This window comes from Plasmodium fragile, assembly GCF_000956335.1.
Source record: "Plasmodium fragile strain nilgiri unplaced genomic scaffold supercont1.72, whole genome shotgun sequence".
Classification (NCBI taxonomy): Eukaryota; Apicomplexa; class Aconoidasida; order Haemosporida; family Plasmodiidae; genus Plasmodium; species Plasmodium fragile.
The window spans coordinates 30,291-46,410 of record NW_012192652.1 but is presented as its reverse complement, the minus strand read 5'-3'; the positions used below and the strand labels follow the sequence as shown (position 1 = coordinate 46,410).

The 16,120-nt window shown below is 32.6% G+C and overlaps 5 protein-coding genes across 5 annotated transcripts in view; 2 read left to right on the top strand and 3 right to left on the bottom strand.

The window, feature by feature from the left end:
* On the bottom strand, positions 1 to 1,421 carry AK88_04693 (uncharacterized protein; the record flags this gene model as incomplete). Its single annotated transcript, XM_012482301.1, has 2 exons — positions 1 to 885; positions 1,074 to 1,421. 2 exons carry the CDS (start codon positions 1,419 to 1,421, stop codon positions 1 to 3), a joined length of 1,233 nt encoding a protein of 410 aa, XP_012337724.1.
* A 3,827-nt stretch (positions 1,422 to 5,248) lies between these two features.
* AK88_04692 (uncharacterized protein) lies at positions 5,249 to 8,354 on the top strand (the record flags this gene model as incomplete). The annotated part of the gene is made up of 2 exons (XM_012482300.1): positions 5,249 to 5,290; positions 7,074 to 8,354. 2 exons carry the CDS (start codon positions 5,249 to 5,251, stop codon positions 8,352 to 8,354), a joined length of 1,323 nt encoding a protein of 440 aa, XP_012337723.1.
* A 945-nt stretch (positions 8,355 to 9,299) lies between these two features.
* Positions 9,300 to 9,835, bottom strand: AK88_04691 (uncharacterized protein; the record flags this gene model as incomplete). The annotated part of the gene is made up of 2 exons (XM_012482299.1): positions 9,300 to 9,645; positions 9,777 to 9,835. 2 exons carry the CDS (start codon positions 9,833 to 9,835, stop codon positions 9,300 to 9,302), a joined length of 405 nt encoding a protein of 134 aa, XP_012337722.1.
* Positions 9,836 to 13,540: 3,705 nt separating this feature from the next.
* AK88_04690 (uncharacterized protein) lies at positions 13,541 to 14,116 on the bottom strand (the record flags this gene model as incomplete). Its single annotated transcript, XM_012482298.1, has 2 exons — positions 13,541 to 13,692; positions 13,909 to 14,116. 2 exons carry the CDS (start codon positions 14,114 to 14,116, stop codon positions 13,541 to 13,543), a joined length of 360 nt encoding a protein of 119 aa, XP_012337721.1.
* Positions 14,117 to 14,769: 653 nt separating this feature from the next.
* Positions 14,770 to 16,120, top strand: part of AK88_04689 (uncharacterized protein) — a gene marked incomplete at both ends in the record, with an annotated part of 3,044 nt that continues 1,693 nt past the window's right edge. Inside the window, 2 exons of the mRNA XM_012482297.1 lie at positions 14,770 to 14,967; positions 15,137 to 16,112. Of these exons, the coding sequence (XP_012337720.1) occupies positions 14,770 to 14,967; positions 15,137 to 16,112 (1,174 nt within the window). The remainder of the gene's footprint in view (positions 14,968 to 15,136; positions 16,113 to 16,120) is intronic.

Below are 16,120 nucleotides of genomic sequence, written 5' to 3'. Positions count from 1 at the left end.
TTATTCATCATCGGAATTCATGTAATAGTTCACATCATCCTCATAATCTGCATAGTCATCATAGTCTTCATCAACATAGTATTCATATTCCTCATCGTTCTCTTCCTCCTTTTCTGCTTTCTTCTCCTTTTCTTCAGCTTTTTCTTCAGTTTTAACCGCTTCTCGTCCTTCAGCCTTGTCCCCCTTTTTCTGCTGTTTGGCTTGCTCTTGGCTTTCTTGCCCTTTGACCGTTTTTTCAGTTTCAGCCGTTTCTTTTTCTTCTGCTGTCTCTTCCACTTCAGCCTTTTCTGTCGCGTCCGTTGTATCCGTCGTCTCTGCTGTTTCTGCCGCTGCAGTCGCTGCTTCCTTTAAATTTAACCCTGTGTAAGGGTCATTAGCTCTATTGCATTCTTCTTCTTTTAGCTTCAAGTATTCTTTCATTGTCCGCGGTCCAAAATTCCATTTCCTTTCAAACAGAAACATTTGTTTGCACTTTCTCCGTTTGCGCTTACTCTGTTTATCATGCATCTTGTTGAGTTTCTTATGATAAGCTGCTTTCATAGCATGCCACCGCTTCTCCTTTTTCAATTTATACTTCTCATAATTGATATTTACAGCGTCCATTTTCCGATCCAAACGCATTTTGTCTTTGTCATAGTATGGGCCTATACCAGGCAAACGGTTTTTTGATGGATTTTTTTTTATTTTTGCCTTGAGTTTTGCTCTTATTTCTTTCCATTTTACTTCCATCTCTTCTTCTTCTTTTTGTATTTTATGCTCCAATTTCTTGAGCTTCTCTGCCATCAATTTATCATCAATTCTAATTTTTTTGTTCTCATTGTCCAGGAATTTTAATAGCTTCTTTCTCTCTTCGTGCTTCCTCCTGAGTCTCGTAGATACATTCCTCTGAAGAAAGTTGAGATTAGTTTGGTATGTGTGCATTGTTGCTGAACTCCCGCGTGTCTGCGTTTTCAACGCGTTCTATCGTGCACTTGTTAAGCACATAAATTCGCGTACTCCGTGGTACACTCTCAAGCAGGTGAACGAATGCGGCCAGCACGGGGAGTAACAAACACTTTCTATTTCAAACTTACTCCTAATCGCATCAACAGAACGATAATCATAACCACTTGAAATAAACTCAACATGTTGTTTGTGGTGCCCAGCTTCTCCGCATTATTTTCAACTTGCTCCGTTTTAGCTACTTCCGGTTTAGGATCTTGGTTTACTTTTATTCTTTTACTGTGAAAATTCTCTCCATTATAATAATCATAATTATCTATACCATAACTTGGGAAACTCCCACGATGAATGTTACCCAATATAGGAATATGAGGATTGTAAGGTTGGGACACATAATACTTCTCACTCAAGGTGCTGAATGGTTTGTCAACTTCTACCCTTGAGTATAGGGTAAGCGGGGCGTTTGTGCTCTGGGTCATTGTTTATTCTATTTGAATTATTGGAAGATGTATGCAGAAATTTAAGATTAAATTAATTTGTACTGTTCTTAATAAAAATTATTGGTAAAAATGCTTTTTTCCTACCCTTGATAATTGTCTGAAAAGTGTTTATTACTCTGTAAATATTACTGAAAAGGGAATAAGTGACAAATGAGGAACGTAGTAGTGTATAATAGTAAATATCAGAACATTTGTGAAAAACGGTTTGTGCAAGATCTTACAACGCATTTCTATTACTACAAAGATATAAGCGCATAAATTTCAGAGTACAAGAAACACAGATGGGGAATTCCTTTCTGATTTATACAATGTTCAAGTATACGGAAAGATTTATGCATACTACGTGCTCATATAATAATATTTTCATTTATTAACATGGGTGTTAAAGATGTAATTGCACATACATATGTTGGCATGAAAAATGCCCCCCAAAAAAAAAGGAAAAAAGAAAGGGTTATACTACTTGCAAAAGAAAACTAATTAAGAAGTGTAAATATTGGCCCATGTGAAGAATAAATAAACAGATATTTATATGAACAAAGGATATAATGGGTTCAGGGTTTTTGGTTTAAATAAAATAAGTCACTTACAGTTGTCGATTTTCCTTGCAGAACTGATTCATGCGTAGCAAATATGGGCTCAAGCGCGTAAAAGGAAATTTATGTAATTTATCTATATCCAATGGCGTATGCACATTTTAAGGAAATATTTAAAATGTAATATAAATTAAAATGATGTTAATAGATAATGGGCAATGAAAGGGGAAAATATAAATTGGTAACCTTTTCGAACTTTTTCTTATTTTCCATTTTTTATATTAAATACTAAAATTTTTTAATTAATTTATAATTTGTAATTCTTCCCCCCTCTTTTTATTGTATTTTGGGCAGACCATATAATATTATTTAAAAACTGAAGAAGCAAAATTATCCTCGGTTCCCTTAAAAAATGCTTGTTCATAATTCTTTTGAAAGGGGGAAAAGCGTTCGATATAATTTATTTTTTTATTATCATAGGAAATAATTTTTTTTTTTTTGGACCTTCTCTCCCCTTTTTTCTCTTAAAAAAGATGAGCGTCGGGGTAAAACTATACAAAAGGGGGTGTGCGCGAACATTTCTCTAACAGGTTCGAGATCGAAGTTGTTCGTAGTATAATTTGAGTTTTTCCTGTCATTCCCATGCTTGTAGAAAAAAAAAACAAAAAGAAAAAGTTGCACATGTGTTTCATCCCCTTTTTACTTAAGGCACTCTTCAAAAATTACTAAAGAGAACCGTATCAAGTGCGCAACACACAAAATATACAATTATATGTAATGTATGAGCGTGAACAGTTATGTGGAAAATGCTTGCGTAATTCTTTCAATGACAACAGCTAGCACGCGTTCCCACGCGAGCCCCGAGTTGTCCGTTTCACTAGTCGTCATGGAGTACTGTGAAGCTGTTGTAGTGAATAAACCTGTAATCACTACGGATCACGTATTATATACATATATAATAATATGTATGCACAGTGAGCACAACGGTGCGTGTCCTTTTTTTCCTAGGTTCATGCGGACAACCTCATTTTAAGTAATATATAGATTCCAAGGAAAGTACATTATCTAATTCTATAACATGCTGTAGAAAACTTTAATGTATACAATGAAACCATATAAACGTATTCTATATGATCCAAAAGAAATTGTCATATAATTGAAAATTTCACTGTTCCGTATACATTTTTAAAATATTAAAAGTATATAAAGCACGCAGGGAACAAAGCAGGACGCATATAATTAAATACCTCTTAATATGTCATATTTCTCCAATCACGTAGATACATTCCGCATGATCCTTCATTTCACAAACTAAATTCAAGCTTCCGTACAACACTGTTCTCTACTACTTGGATAGGCTCACAAATTATTATATTTTATGAGAAAAATTATGTTAAAAAATATATTTTAAATAAGTGCCCTACCATGTTTTTACATATTTACATATTTAACTTAATCCTAAAACGCTGAAAAGCTTGAACCCTGAACCTGGAACCCGGAACCACAAACATTACACTCAAATTCGAGCCAATATATTTGTAAGTACATATGTATATAATTTTATTTCCTGTAGAATAAATAATTTGCATCATTCTTATAGAAAGAAATGTGACATAGGTCAAAAGTGCGTATTAGATTTGAGAAAATACTAACCAACTTAATTACTTGTAAACAATAAGATATGTACAGATAATATATGCTTAATTTTCTAGAAAACTACATTTTCCATATCTATTCTAATGTATATTAATTTTCTATTTAAATTATATAATACAAGCACTTCGAGAAGGAAACCGTAAATCGCATACACACACAGTTTAGTTAGCATTTCACGTGTGCATAACAAAAGCGAGTGCACAATCCACATAAGTATATGTAGGAAATAGCATATATGCCCATTCTGAACCTTCCTTTCGTTAGAAGCAAAGAGAAAGAAAGAAAAAATTGAATGATATATTTCACGAAATTGTCAGTACTTAGGCTCATACTGTAGTTTTACCAATATGCCTACTATGTATGATAATAACTGAAACAATGTTAGAAGTCGCATCGCCATTATGACCTGCCTTTTATCTGTGTTCTCCTGAATTAAGGACTGCTCCCTTTTTTTTAACTCTATCCTAATACTTGTGTATTATATAACTCCTAAATGTACTCTCCCTTTCTATATGCTAGGTGACGGAACTGGGCTCATCATGTAGTAACACAATAAGCCGATGTGACACCTTAGGAGTGAGGATTAGCAGATCGCTCACAGGATGATAAAAAACCTATATAAAAGCACTACGGCCGAATAATATTCTTCCCCGGCAAAAACTAAGCCGTTTAGGGTTTAGGATTTTCATTCAAAAGTGCAGGTTTAACATTCATGTTTTCAATATTCTGTCATATTCCAATGTCCAGATTTAGTTGTAGTTTTTACATATCATAACCAGGTTTTTTGCGGACTTCAAGGATGTTCCATTTGTTCAAGAGCGATATACATATATGAATGAATTTACACCTATACATAGATATTGTCAGGTGTGGTATTATATAGCAAACAACAAATGATCAACAGAAAGTATACACCTCATATGAAGCATCTGGCCTATTTATTGGCAGTCATTCCATTTATGATATATATAAAGCACGGGCACCTTTATTTCCGCTTACGCTCTAATATAACCCCGCCCTTTTCCTTTTAAACGTCTATAAATAGCGTCTTACTGTTCACATGCGAACGTGTGTTACTATCTCGTCTGCGGGAGGATCCGTATTTCATTCGTATACTTTGAGGAAGGAACGCAACCTATACAGTATGGATTCTATACAGCGTTTCCGCCAGGTCCCATAGAAAGTGTACGTTCGTGGTTATAACGCATTTTTTTTTTTATAAATATAGAGGCGCGACCCTGAGTATTATCTGCTTCAGAAATTAAATTATGCGGTGGAAATTTTGTATTCATACATAATAATACATTTTGTTAGTATAATTTCTTTCCTCAAAAGTTTTAACCGACATTCAAAATTTTCTTATCGCTTAATGTTACATAATGTACCGCAGGCGAAACTGGAAGTATTCATTGAGAAGAATATATGTGTTTCCATTTTTTATAAATGTCATTAGGTAAATGTTGAACAATATATTCATCTGTACCTTATGTGCGCTGTCTATTATAATTAAGACTATGTAGTGTAGAATTTAATCTACACATAAAAGTTTAATTTATAACAGAAAAAAAAGTATGAAATTGTTATATTTTTATAATAAAAAAACAAAACAAAAACATGGAGAATATAATCATATTTATTAGGTACAGAATTCAACATGTAATAGTGAACCTTAGTACTACAAATATCCTCCTATCATAGTAGAATACTCTTATTGTATTAACTAAGAATGTCCCATAGAAAAATATTTATATTATATACACAAAAATTCATTATCCCTTTCACACGGAACAGACATGGAACACACATCACGACACATGGAACACATGACCCCGATAAACGCATGACCACACATGATCATACACCCATATACATTCATATTGGAAGTACAAGGTCTGAAGATATATCATTACCTTTACAAATATCAGAACATAAAAACAGGAGAGGCGGTTGCATCATCATTTCCAGCTCACTCCCGCATTGAGCCTCTTCCTGTGACGTTCTTCCTAGGACATCTTCTATGTGCACTTATTTTGTTTTTCTAAAAGAAATAATTAGAAGTATTGTGTACGTTTGTACAAAGCCACAATTTTTATTTCTTTCTTTTAGAGAATAATCAAATTATTTTTCATTCATATGAAGAAATAAACATATGTGCATGTACCTACATTTTGGTGCACGCTTTCACTACATATTTCTTTTATTTACCGAGAGGATTATAGAATAATATACTGCCATTCAGGTTTTTCAAGCGCTGACACTGCTGGCAAGGGTGTTAAACACTAAACCCTAAAGCCCAAGAGTCGATACTTGAACTCTACAAGCTGAATCCTAAACTTTAAGCTTGGCCATAATATAAAATAACTCTATGTACCTTTCCCTCTCATATATTCATTACACTTCAATTAAACCACGCACACTGTACTAAGAAGGATGGGGACATAGAGATATACATACACGAAACGTCGTAAACACTACACTTTTACATTTATTCTTCATGACCATTTTAGTACAAGAAGCGACGGTATAAATGAGGGCTCTATGAATTCTGATTAAGATACATACAGAATCCGCCTTATATATACTCCAAAATAATACCCCTGAAAGCACTGATGCACTGTACGAAAAATCCTGAACCCACAACGTTACGCCTAAGAAAAAATTCGACTATTCTCACAAATAGGGGGTGTAACTTATTTTCTCTTCATGATTTTCTCTACCATCATACCCAACATGAAGTAGTAAAATGCTAGTGCATATAAACAATTGTGTTTTTCAGAGTACACAACGTGAACTTATTACACCGCTAGGGAGTTGGCTATATGTGTGACATGCCTATTAGATTCCAGAGAATATTAACCATTTCAATCAGTTGTAAATTGTACAGTATACACTAAAATGGGCCTCGCTAGTCCTTTCTATTACTCCATTGTTCGCCTACAGTATTGTTCATATTAATTTTTTTATTTAATGTATATTAATAGAATTAAGAATAAACAGTAAATTTTATATACGGACGATATAATTCGTGTCCCGTATGAAAGAAAAAGGAAAAAAAAAGTACACGCATATTCCGCACACATAAATTTAAGAAAAAAAAAGAATAATCCTGTAGTTGATACATACACATAAAAAAGGAATATATCCCCACTTCAAACATTTGTTACACAAATTTAGAAGAAAAAATAACTAAGAATAACGGAGTGACATTTTTCGCGAAAATCCCTATATTTATATTTATTCTGTATCCCTGGCAATTTGTCAACTCTGTATGATAATATCTAAGGCACTCCGAACATCCTTCTTTTTATTATGAACAGTGTGTTATGCGTATTGTCAAAAATGAAGACCTTCCGTGTTGTTCACTATACTCTAATACCTGCGTAATGTACAAATTCTGCATGCATACTCCCCCCCCCCCCGTGCTTTCTTAACATATTAGTTAACAGAATTGGGCTCACCATGGAACCATACCGCCGAGCAAAATGACACTCTCGGTGTCCGGATCAGTAGATTGCTCACGGTCGAATTGGATATGCAAGCACCAGAACAAAGTAACAAACTTCCCGGTAGTCCTAGTGGGTGTGCCTTTAAGGAACCACTCGTTCAGGTTAAGAAAGAACCTGCAAAGGACCAAAGACCATTTCTTAGGGGAGAAGCAAAAGTTCCTGGAGCAGAAACAACTCAGGAATCAGATGAACAAGTACAGGTCAAAAGACATGACGTCCTAGCTGATGCCATATATGATGATGTCTCCACAGTCCCCAAAGCACATGATGCGCTAGATAATGATAACAAGAAAAGGCAAATGACGGAGAACAAGAGGAAGGAGGCAGCACATACAATTGAGAAATATGAAGGCAAAGTAGCAGAAGATAGAGAAAAATATGGAATCCATAGGTCAACTGATTTCCACTACGAAATGTCTTGTTTCGATGAACGATTGAGAGATTCTGAAATAAATAAAAAATTAGAACAAATGGAAGAGGAACCTCATAAATCGGAATTACTGTCTCTATACTGGCAATCATTCATAAATGAAAGATTTAAATATATTGATGCTAAAAAACGTTTGTTCAAGAAATTTTTAGAATTAAAAAAGAAGCAAACTAATGAAATTATCCCGAAAGATAGGAAGAAATGGGGAAAATGTGGACGAATAGTTGGTAATAACTTTAAAAAACAACGCGAGCATGTGCATGAAGTATTTTATACCATGGTTGCAAAAGAAAAATTGAGCAGAGATGAATTCAAAAAGATCCTAAATGACATTAGTGATTCATGGAAACAAGTCACCACTAAGACAGAAGACGCATGTATGGCCATTATTGGAGAACCAATTTCTTTGGAAGTCATATACGTCCCAAATGACCCGCGTAATATAGGGTTGAGCGTTCCAGGCTTTACTGTTCCGGGTATGCCGTATGGCTCCAGGGTGAAATCAGATTCCAAACATGGATCCGAAGGCTTATTTGTAGCTTCAGAAAAGAAGGCACAGGGTGAAAAAATGACAAAGGAATCCACAACACCTTGTACTGCATTGAAGCGTACTCTAATAAGATATAGCCCACAGACCCCCGTCGCAAGTGTCGTCTGTTATCACTGTATAATGCTCCTGTTAATATATATCGGCAACCTGAGTACATTGTTTTGTATCATAGCGTTGGCTATAGTTTCGGGAAGCTCGGGAATGTTATTCCTAAGCAAACTAAGAAGGTCCTAGAGGCAGTGAAAAAGTTCAGGAGTGTGGGATACAGCTTTGAGACACAAACCTCCCTCAAGAGGGAACCCGGGAGCACAGAGTATTTAACGAATCCAAAGGAATATAATTATACTACTTTTAGATGGCACTTCTGATGTTATGGCATGATTTTATCTATTTATGGAATCGACACTTTTATACTGTTATGTATTATTTGTAGGGATAGGACTCAGTTATACGAATTCATGGTATCTTATAGCTATCCCCCTAATTATAATGTTATCTGTTCTTTCAGGCTATACATGGTTTGTGAATGCATTGTACTGTGCGTTTATATAATTAGCTGTCCATAGGATTACTCCGTCGTCAATCCAATTCAGTGTTAGCTTAATCGACGAATGCTACAACTCTTGTTCTATGCATTATATAAAAAAAAAAAAAAATACTTCAGTACTTTTCGAGAGGGAGAATTAATACTATCAAGTATTCACTTACACAACATTTTTTTATTATAAGCAAATCAACTCTGTTGCTTGTATGGTCATAATACCTTAAAAAAAAAGTCATTATTTTTGAAGGCTCATGTTAAAGCGTTTACACGATTCCGTGCGTTCTTTCTCTTCACACTATATATGACAATTATATCTCTACATGCCATTGAGACACACTCGTATTCTGTTATTAATGCGTAGAATCTAATAACTTATCGAACATACATAACACGGAAATGAATATTATGAATTTACCCATACTCAACTCTTCCTGCAGACAGTGTTTACCTCTTGCTTGCTACTAATGCCGCTCAGGGTTCACTGCCTCTTAATCGTTGCAGTAAAGTATTATATGTGTATTATGTTGTACCTACTCTCTTCGATATTACGCGAGGATTTCTTTTCCCTTGAACAGTTCGTTACCCTCTTAAAAGAAAAAACTTATTTCCATTCATTTCATTCTTTGTGCTCGCTCCTAATTGTTTTTCTGTCCTTTACACACAATGCCTCTCTGCATTTTGCGAGAATGAGACAAAATGTTGAAGGTTAGCCTCATATTTCGTAAGTAAATAATTGCATTGGTTCCTTTCAAGTTCTTCTGACATCCATGGATCCTTTGATTTCTTCTCCAAAATGTTCCTAGTAGGATGCTTGATTTCCTGCGCTCATTTTTTTTTTGGAGATTACACGTAATATTTTTGTTGCAGACGTAATGTACAAAAAAATATAGATATATAATATACCCCTGGTTCATGCCTCGTTTGCTTCTTTTAAAATGAAACAGGATGACTTCAATACATTCACATATGATGCATATCTTACTTTAAAAGCATGATTTTAAAAAAGCGTGAAGAGACTATGAAAGGGAGATAACATATGTCTAACAAAAAAAAATAACAGATCCTTTTTTTTTTCCTTATTCCTAGACATCTGGGTTTGTATATTTTACTACCAAATTAGTGAATAATGAATTTTTTCAGATATGTTATAACTTATTTTTTTTGGTTTCATTTAACTTAAAAAAAAAAAGAAGAACACTATGGACATCATAACATTTGAATATTTGTATAAGTAATATTGCAACCCAAGTGAAGGGGGGCTTACTTATATGTTCTTATACCTATACATATTATATCCCATGTAACGATCCCTTCAGTTTTTGCAATTACTTGCACAGTAAAATATTAGAAGAAATGACAAAATGATTTATACAACAGAACTCCCATTTTTTTTTTTTTTTTTTTATTCGAAAAGAACATTATTGGATGCATTTAGCTAACTTGTCGAATAGTCAATATTTGAGTCAACATTTGGAATAGAATATTTCGGTTGCTTTCTTTGCAAATATTTGTTACATGAGAGTTATTTATTCTATATAAGAATTCGAAAATATATATTATCTTTGTAAAATAGATATTTACAATTCATATCACTTGGAACGTGTAAATAACAATTTTTTTCTTTCTATAAAAAAATGTCATCCTAAAGCTTGAGTTGTCTATACTTAACGCTTTTGCACGCACCGTTAATTAAAATTATATTTATTAATGGGGCACCCGAACAAATTGCTACATTGCATTATTCATCGTCTAGTACCATTTGTAATTTTATGCTTAATTTCATGTAAAGAGTAGTAGTAAATTATTTATAGAATTGTGAGGAATTATGATTCAGAACATGGGGCTTGATTATTTCTTGTGCAACCAAGACCCTGCTACTATATTATATTTGTTTTCTGTTGATATTAAAAGGTAAAAATATTGAGTAAATGGAGGCAACTTATATTTTTTGCAATAGATGAAGTGCTGATGGATACAGATGGTTAGGTAAATAATTTCCTTTAACCGTTGTATAACCATTTATGCTTTTGCTCTAATTAACAAATAGTATATTATTAACCAAGATGCCCATTAAAACGCGAATCATTTAAATTTTCTAATACTGTATCTATTTCATTTATATTGTGCTAATTTCATCTTTCTGGTACCTTTATTCTAATTAAATTGTGCAACACATAATAATCTGCGAAGAGCAAATTCAGTTTATCCACAACTATGTTCATTAGCACATTATTACTACTTTCAGCATGTACAACATAATGCTTAAAATGACCATCATCCTTTTTGTGTTCACTTTCACGTAATTATTATTGATATTATAGGACGGATTGTTACAAAAAAAGAAAAAAAAAAAAAAAAAAAAAGCTCTGCATTTGAAACATAATTATTATGACGAATCCACACCAAGATTAATATTAAATTGGTCGTTTTTTGGGGGGTACTACACAAAGTTCTTTAATGGATATAATCTAATTTTTCCATATGACTGATAAAAAGATCAAGCAGTAATAATCGTGAATTGCTTTGTAATAATTCATTCTTGTGAATTTTACTATGATATTAACATATAAGAAAAGAATATATTATATAAATTTATAATAGAAAGAATTTACTACCGATGTGCCAGATCAATTCTTTTTCCTGTGCATATTATAATTTAAATGCTCCGCTGAAATTCTTTAACACATTTGAAATATTTTTTTATCATTTTCACATGAGGAGAGGCAACAAATAACTATTTTTTTATTATAATATTCTAATTAAACCAAGCAGTGATGTGGTCTTAAAGGGTTTTATTATTTAGTTGTATGCTTATAAATACCACTATATTTGTATATGCGCATTTCCTTTTCGCTTTAGAATGTATAAGCATGATAAAGCATATGTGTGAATAGTACAATTAATTAAGTCCTATTCTTTTAAAAAGAAGTTCATACTTATGTAACACACCTAATTATACATAATGATTGCACAACTAATGTTAGGATGATGTACGACTGCAAATGGTTTTGCTGTTTTTATTATAGCACATAAAAAATTGGGTGAACAGAAGTTCAAAAAACATGATTGCACGTCCCCCAATAATACACCTTCTATGTTCAAATATTCCATATGCGTAGAAGTATATATATATACGTTTTACATATGTGTAATGTAAAAGAAAATTTTGAATTCTTTCATTTTTATAGGTAACTAACCCGTTACGCACTTTAGTAGTCATGTATGTATTGTGTAAATCCTTGAACATATGTAGAAAAATGAGCTAATATTAGATTTTGTCCTTATTTCAACATTTCTGAACCCACAAAATAAACAGATGTATTATAAAGAATTGGGAACACACATGTTACGTGAAATAAGCGCTTTCACAGTTATTGACAGTGTATGGAACGTGACATTGTATTTACTATAAGTTTTTCTGTTTCCTTCTTTTCAAAGCTTTTAATATGAAACAATAAAGGAGCATCAATATAGAACACAAAATGAGCACACATTGGTTCCCTTAATAAGCAGATCTATAGTGCACAATGACTTAAAAAATATTAACAAAGAACTTTTTAAGTGTAAATAAAAATTAAGGTGAACATGAAAAAGCAAATTATTAATAAATCACTTGTATTTACGAGTATAATATACGTTTATAATTTTAAATATATACGAATTCAAAAAGAACACTTGATCATATGCATACACATATACCGTACATGTTATTCATTCATCATTAGTTTTACTAAAATGCATTTATTTGTAGAAGGCGTGAGTGTCTTAATAAGAAATAAAAGTTATCATATAATAACCAAAGCGTCAGCGTTATTCAGAGATAGAACTGAAAAATAAAATTTTAATGTACAGCTCGGAAAAGAAATAAGCAACAATGTTCTTAGTCTTGCTTAACTAGAGCTTTATCTGTTATAAACAATAACATTTATGAAAAAATATGTTCATTTTTTGTTGCTATTCTTATAAGTTATGAAATGTTATAACTCAGAATCTGTCATGTAGATCTCTTTTTCCTGAGGTTCTTACCAATTTTAAAATAGCAAAGATGGACACATTGGTGTAAACGTCCTCATACAGTTCTACATGTGTGCAAAAAAAAAAAAAAACATACATCAATTCTGTGAGAATGAGGGAAAAATTCAGGAAGGGGCACAACTTACAATTACATAACTATATATGGTACGAAAGTAAACCTAGCTCTATGTATGATGTAACGGATAAGGAATAAGCGATTAATTATAGAAGGTACAATTTTCACGTAAAACTAACCTCCCCTCTTTTTTAAGCACTTTTTATAGGCTTCCTTGGGTTTTACAATCAATTGTTTTAATTCATGTTACCCTTTTATGTTGCGCCATATGCGTCTTCCTATAAATATATTGCAGAGAGAATAGTAATGTACATGTGCAAACCTCTGAAAAAATCATTATAAAAAAAAGTACCCCATTTGGCAGTAAATTTGCTCTAATTTCATATTTATATGTGTATGGAGCCTTTCTTTTCACATGCTCTTTCATCTTATTCGAGATTGCTAAATTGTTTTATAATTCCTACTTTCCTAATAATTACTAAATTCAGCAAATAATCTGTTCCACAGGCTTGAAAGAATTTTATCATGTTCATATATTTGAAGAACCTCTACGCAAAATATTTAACAATTCAATTAATTTTCATCATTTAAAAGAACTAAAAAATAAACCACGCACATGTATGAAGGCGTAATTAATTTACTTACTCTAACAAAAACCGTAGAAAAAAGTATAATTTACCTTTATTTTTTACAAAAATAAGACTCATTAAATATTTGCTTTATCTTAGGGAATCGTAAAAGTGCAGACAAAGAATATTTCGTAATTAGTAGAACATAAAAAATAATTTATGCATAGAACATATAAAATCCTAAGTCAAGAACAGAAAATATATTATAAATATTGACTACATGAGCTTTGCTCTTATTTTTGTGCACCTTATAAAGAATTACTTTATTTATATTGTTATACCACAGTGTAAAAAAAGAGAAAGTACTATCTAAAAGAAAACTTCTAGAGATCGAAAGAGAAGCCTTCTTTTTCTGCTTTGCTTATAATAAATATATAGCTTAAAATGTCTGACTGAATGTAAGGTTAATTTTAAATTAATTTGTAATAAAGATTAAAATAGCATAACATGGCGTTTCATTATTAGAATGGAGAAATGTTGTTTCTTATTGTTTAATTAATAGGTTCTTTTCAATAAATTAATAACATATTTTATTTATAAAATATGGGTACAAATGACAAAAACTTTTGCGACCAGTTTTATTATTGTAACATATGTTGGTCTTCTTTTTCTCCTTTTTTTGAAATATAAAAAAGTACATTTTTTTTAGCATGTTTTCTTTTTTTATTGAAATAAAAAAGGATTCCAAATAATAATAAGAATTATTTAATATTATATTAATAGAGCAGTGCATTTGTTATCATAAAACACGAGAGTGCTATAAATACGACTTCAATTATTTTTGAATTAAAGCAGTTATATTTAATGTATAAATAAATATATTTTAGTGCTAATATTTATATATTATTCATACAGCAGAATAAAAAAAAACTGTTTGGTTTATTATTTCTAAGTCATAAAATTAATTATAGCTCAGCCGTACCTATACCCTTAAAATGAAAGAAGCCCCTTTAAAAATATGTATTTGAATTTAGAAAAAAAACAAAAATAAAAATAAAAAATAAAATGAGAAGGTTGGGTAGAATTTTAAAACATGTTTATTGCGTAAAGCACTTGTGTTGTTACCAATGAGCTATTTATAAAAAATATAAATATTCTTATGTTTAGAATGCTCTTCGAATGGTCTTTTTATTCATTTCGTATTATATATTGGTAATATTTTATATATTTGTGAAATATGTAATATTTGCACAGCTTTTTATACATGAATTGCAAAAGCAACAAAAAATATTTTTTTATTTAAATATATATTTATAATAAATACATATTTATATAAATTCATGTTATGTTTTATTAAGATGATATAATATATAGATTTTTTTTTATTTATTGTTTCATTAAATAAAATATAATCTTACCGTGTATACATATAATATTTTTGAAAAAATGGTATTCAATGCTAACGCATCTGTTTTATCAAGGAGCAGGAAATCTGTAGTTAAGAAGAATGCGAAAAGTAACCGTGGTTCCACAAATATGTTAGAATGTACAGAAGAAAACTCTAGAGAAAGCAACTTCAGAAAATTTATGTTTTCAAGGTTTGCTAAAGTGTTTCTTGTTGGTTGCTTATATATGTTTTTGGAAGTAAGATTACATGCTTAAAAATTTGTACTTGTGAGGAATTGTTCCTTCCCTTATGGCTTTACATATATATAAGTATATATATACACATATATGTTTGACGCATATGATTTTTTATAACTGTTCTATAAACATACCTTTATGCAAATCACTTATCTATAATTTTTTGCAGAATGGAAATGTATATAATAATAATACAGTCTCAGAAAGACATTGGGGAAGTGTTAACGCAAGGAAGTTGGCAGAAGCCAACCTTAGGGGTGAACAGGGGGAAAATGATGAACACATGCGCAAAGATTTTGAACCACAGGATATGGCAAATTTATCACAACGAAATTATGGTACTGGGAACACAGATGATTCGGTTGACTCATTGCAAGGAGGTGGAGATTCATCAAATGCATGGGATGAGCACGGGAATGAATCCCTAGGTTTTGATGAACAAAACTGGGGTTCATATTATACGAATAGTTATGGAAATTTCCCTCCAGCGGCTGACAATGAACCGGACGCCCATAGCGCAAGTACGTTAGATAACGGAACGTTCAGATATGGTGATAGCAATGCTCAAGAGACTACGATGGGAAGTACGCCATCTTCCTTGGGTACTACTCCGAATGAATACTCCTTTGGTGGTGCACCATCTGTGGGATATAAGGAAGCTGATGGTGCTGTTGCTGGTACATTACCTGGAACTTCTAACCTGAATGAAGGTGTTTTTGGATCCAATGGATCTACAGGAGGTAGTCAAGGTGAACAAGCGGCAGATGACAAATATGCTGTTTTTGACAGATTATATGAGGATTACCTAGGACGTACAGAAGGAGCCTCTGGATTAGCAGGCGTAGGTGCAAGTGGAAGTACTGGTTCAACGACAGATGCAGCAGCAACGGGTGGTACATGGGACGATGGATTAGGAAGTGGATCAGAGGGCCATTTGGACGGTGCAGCAGGAACTAGCACCACTGGTAGATGGGACGGTGCAGCAGGAACTGGTGCCAGTGGTAGATGGGACGGTGCAGCTGGAACTAGTGCCAGTGGTAGATGGGACGGTGCAGCTGGAACTAGTGCCACTGGTAGATGGGACGGTGCAGCAGGAACTAGTGCCAGTGGTAGATGGGACGGTGCAGCAGGAACTAGTGCCAGTGGTAGATGG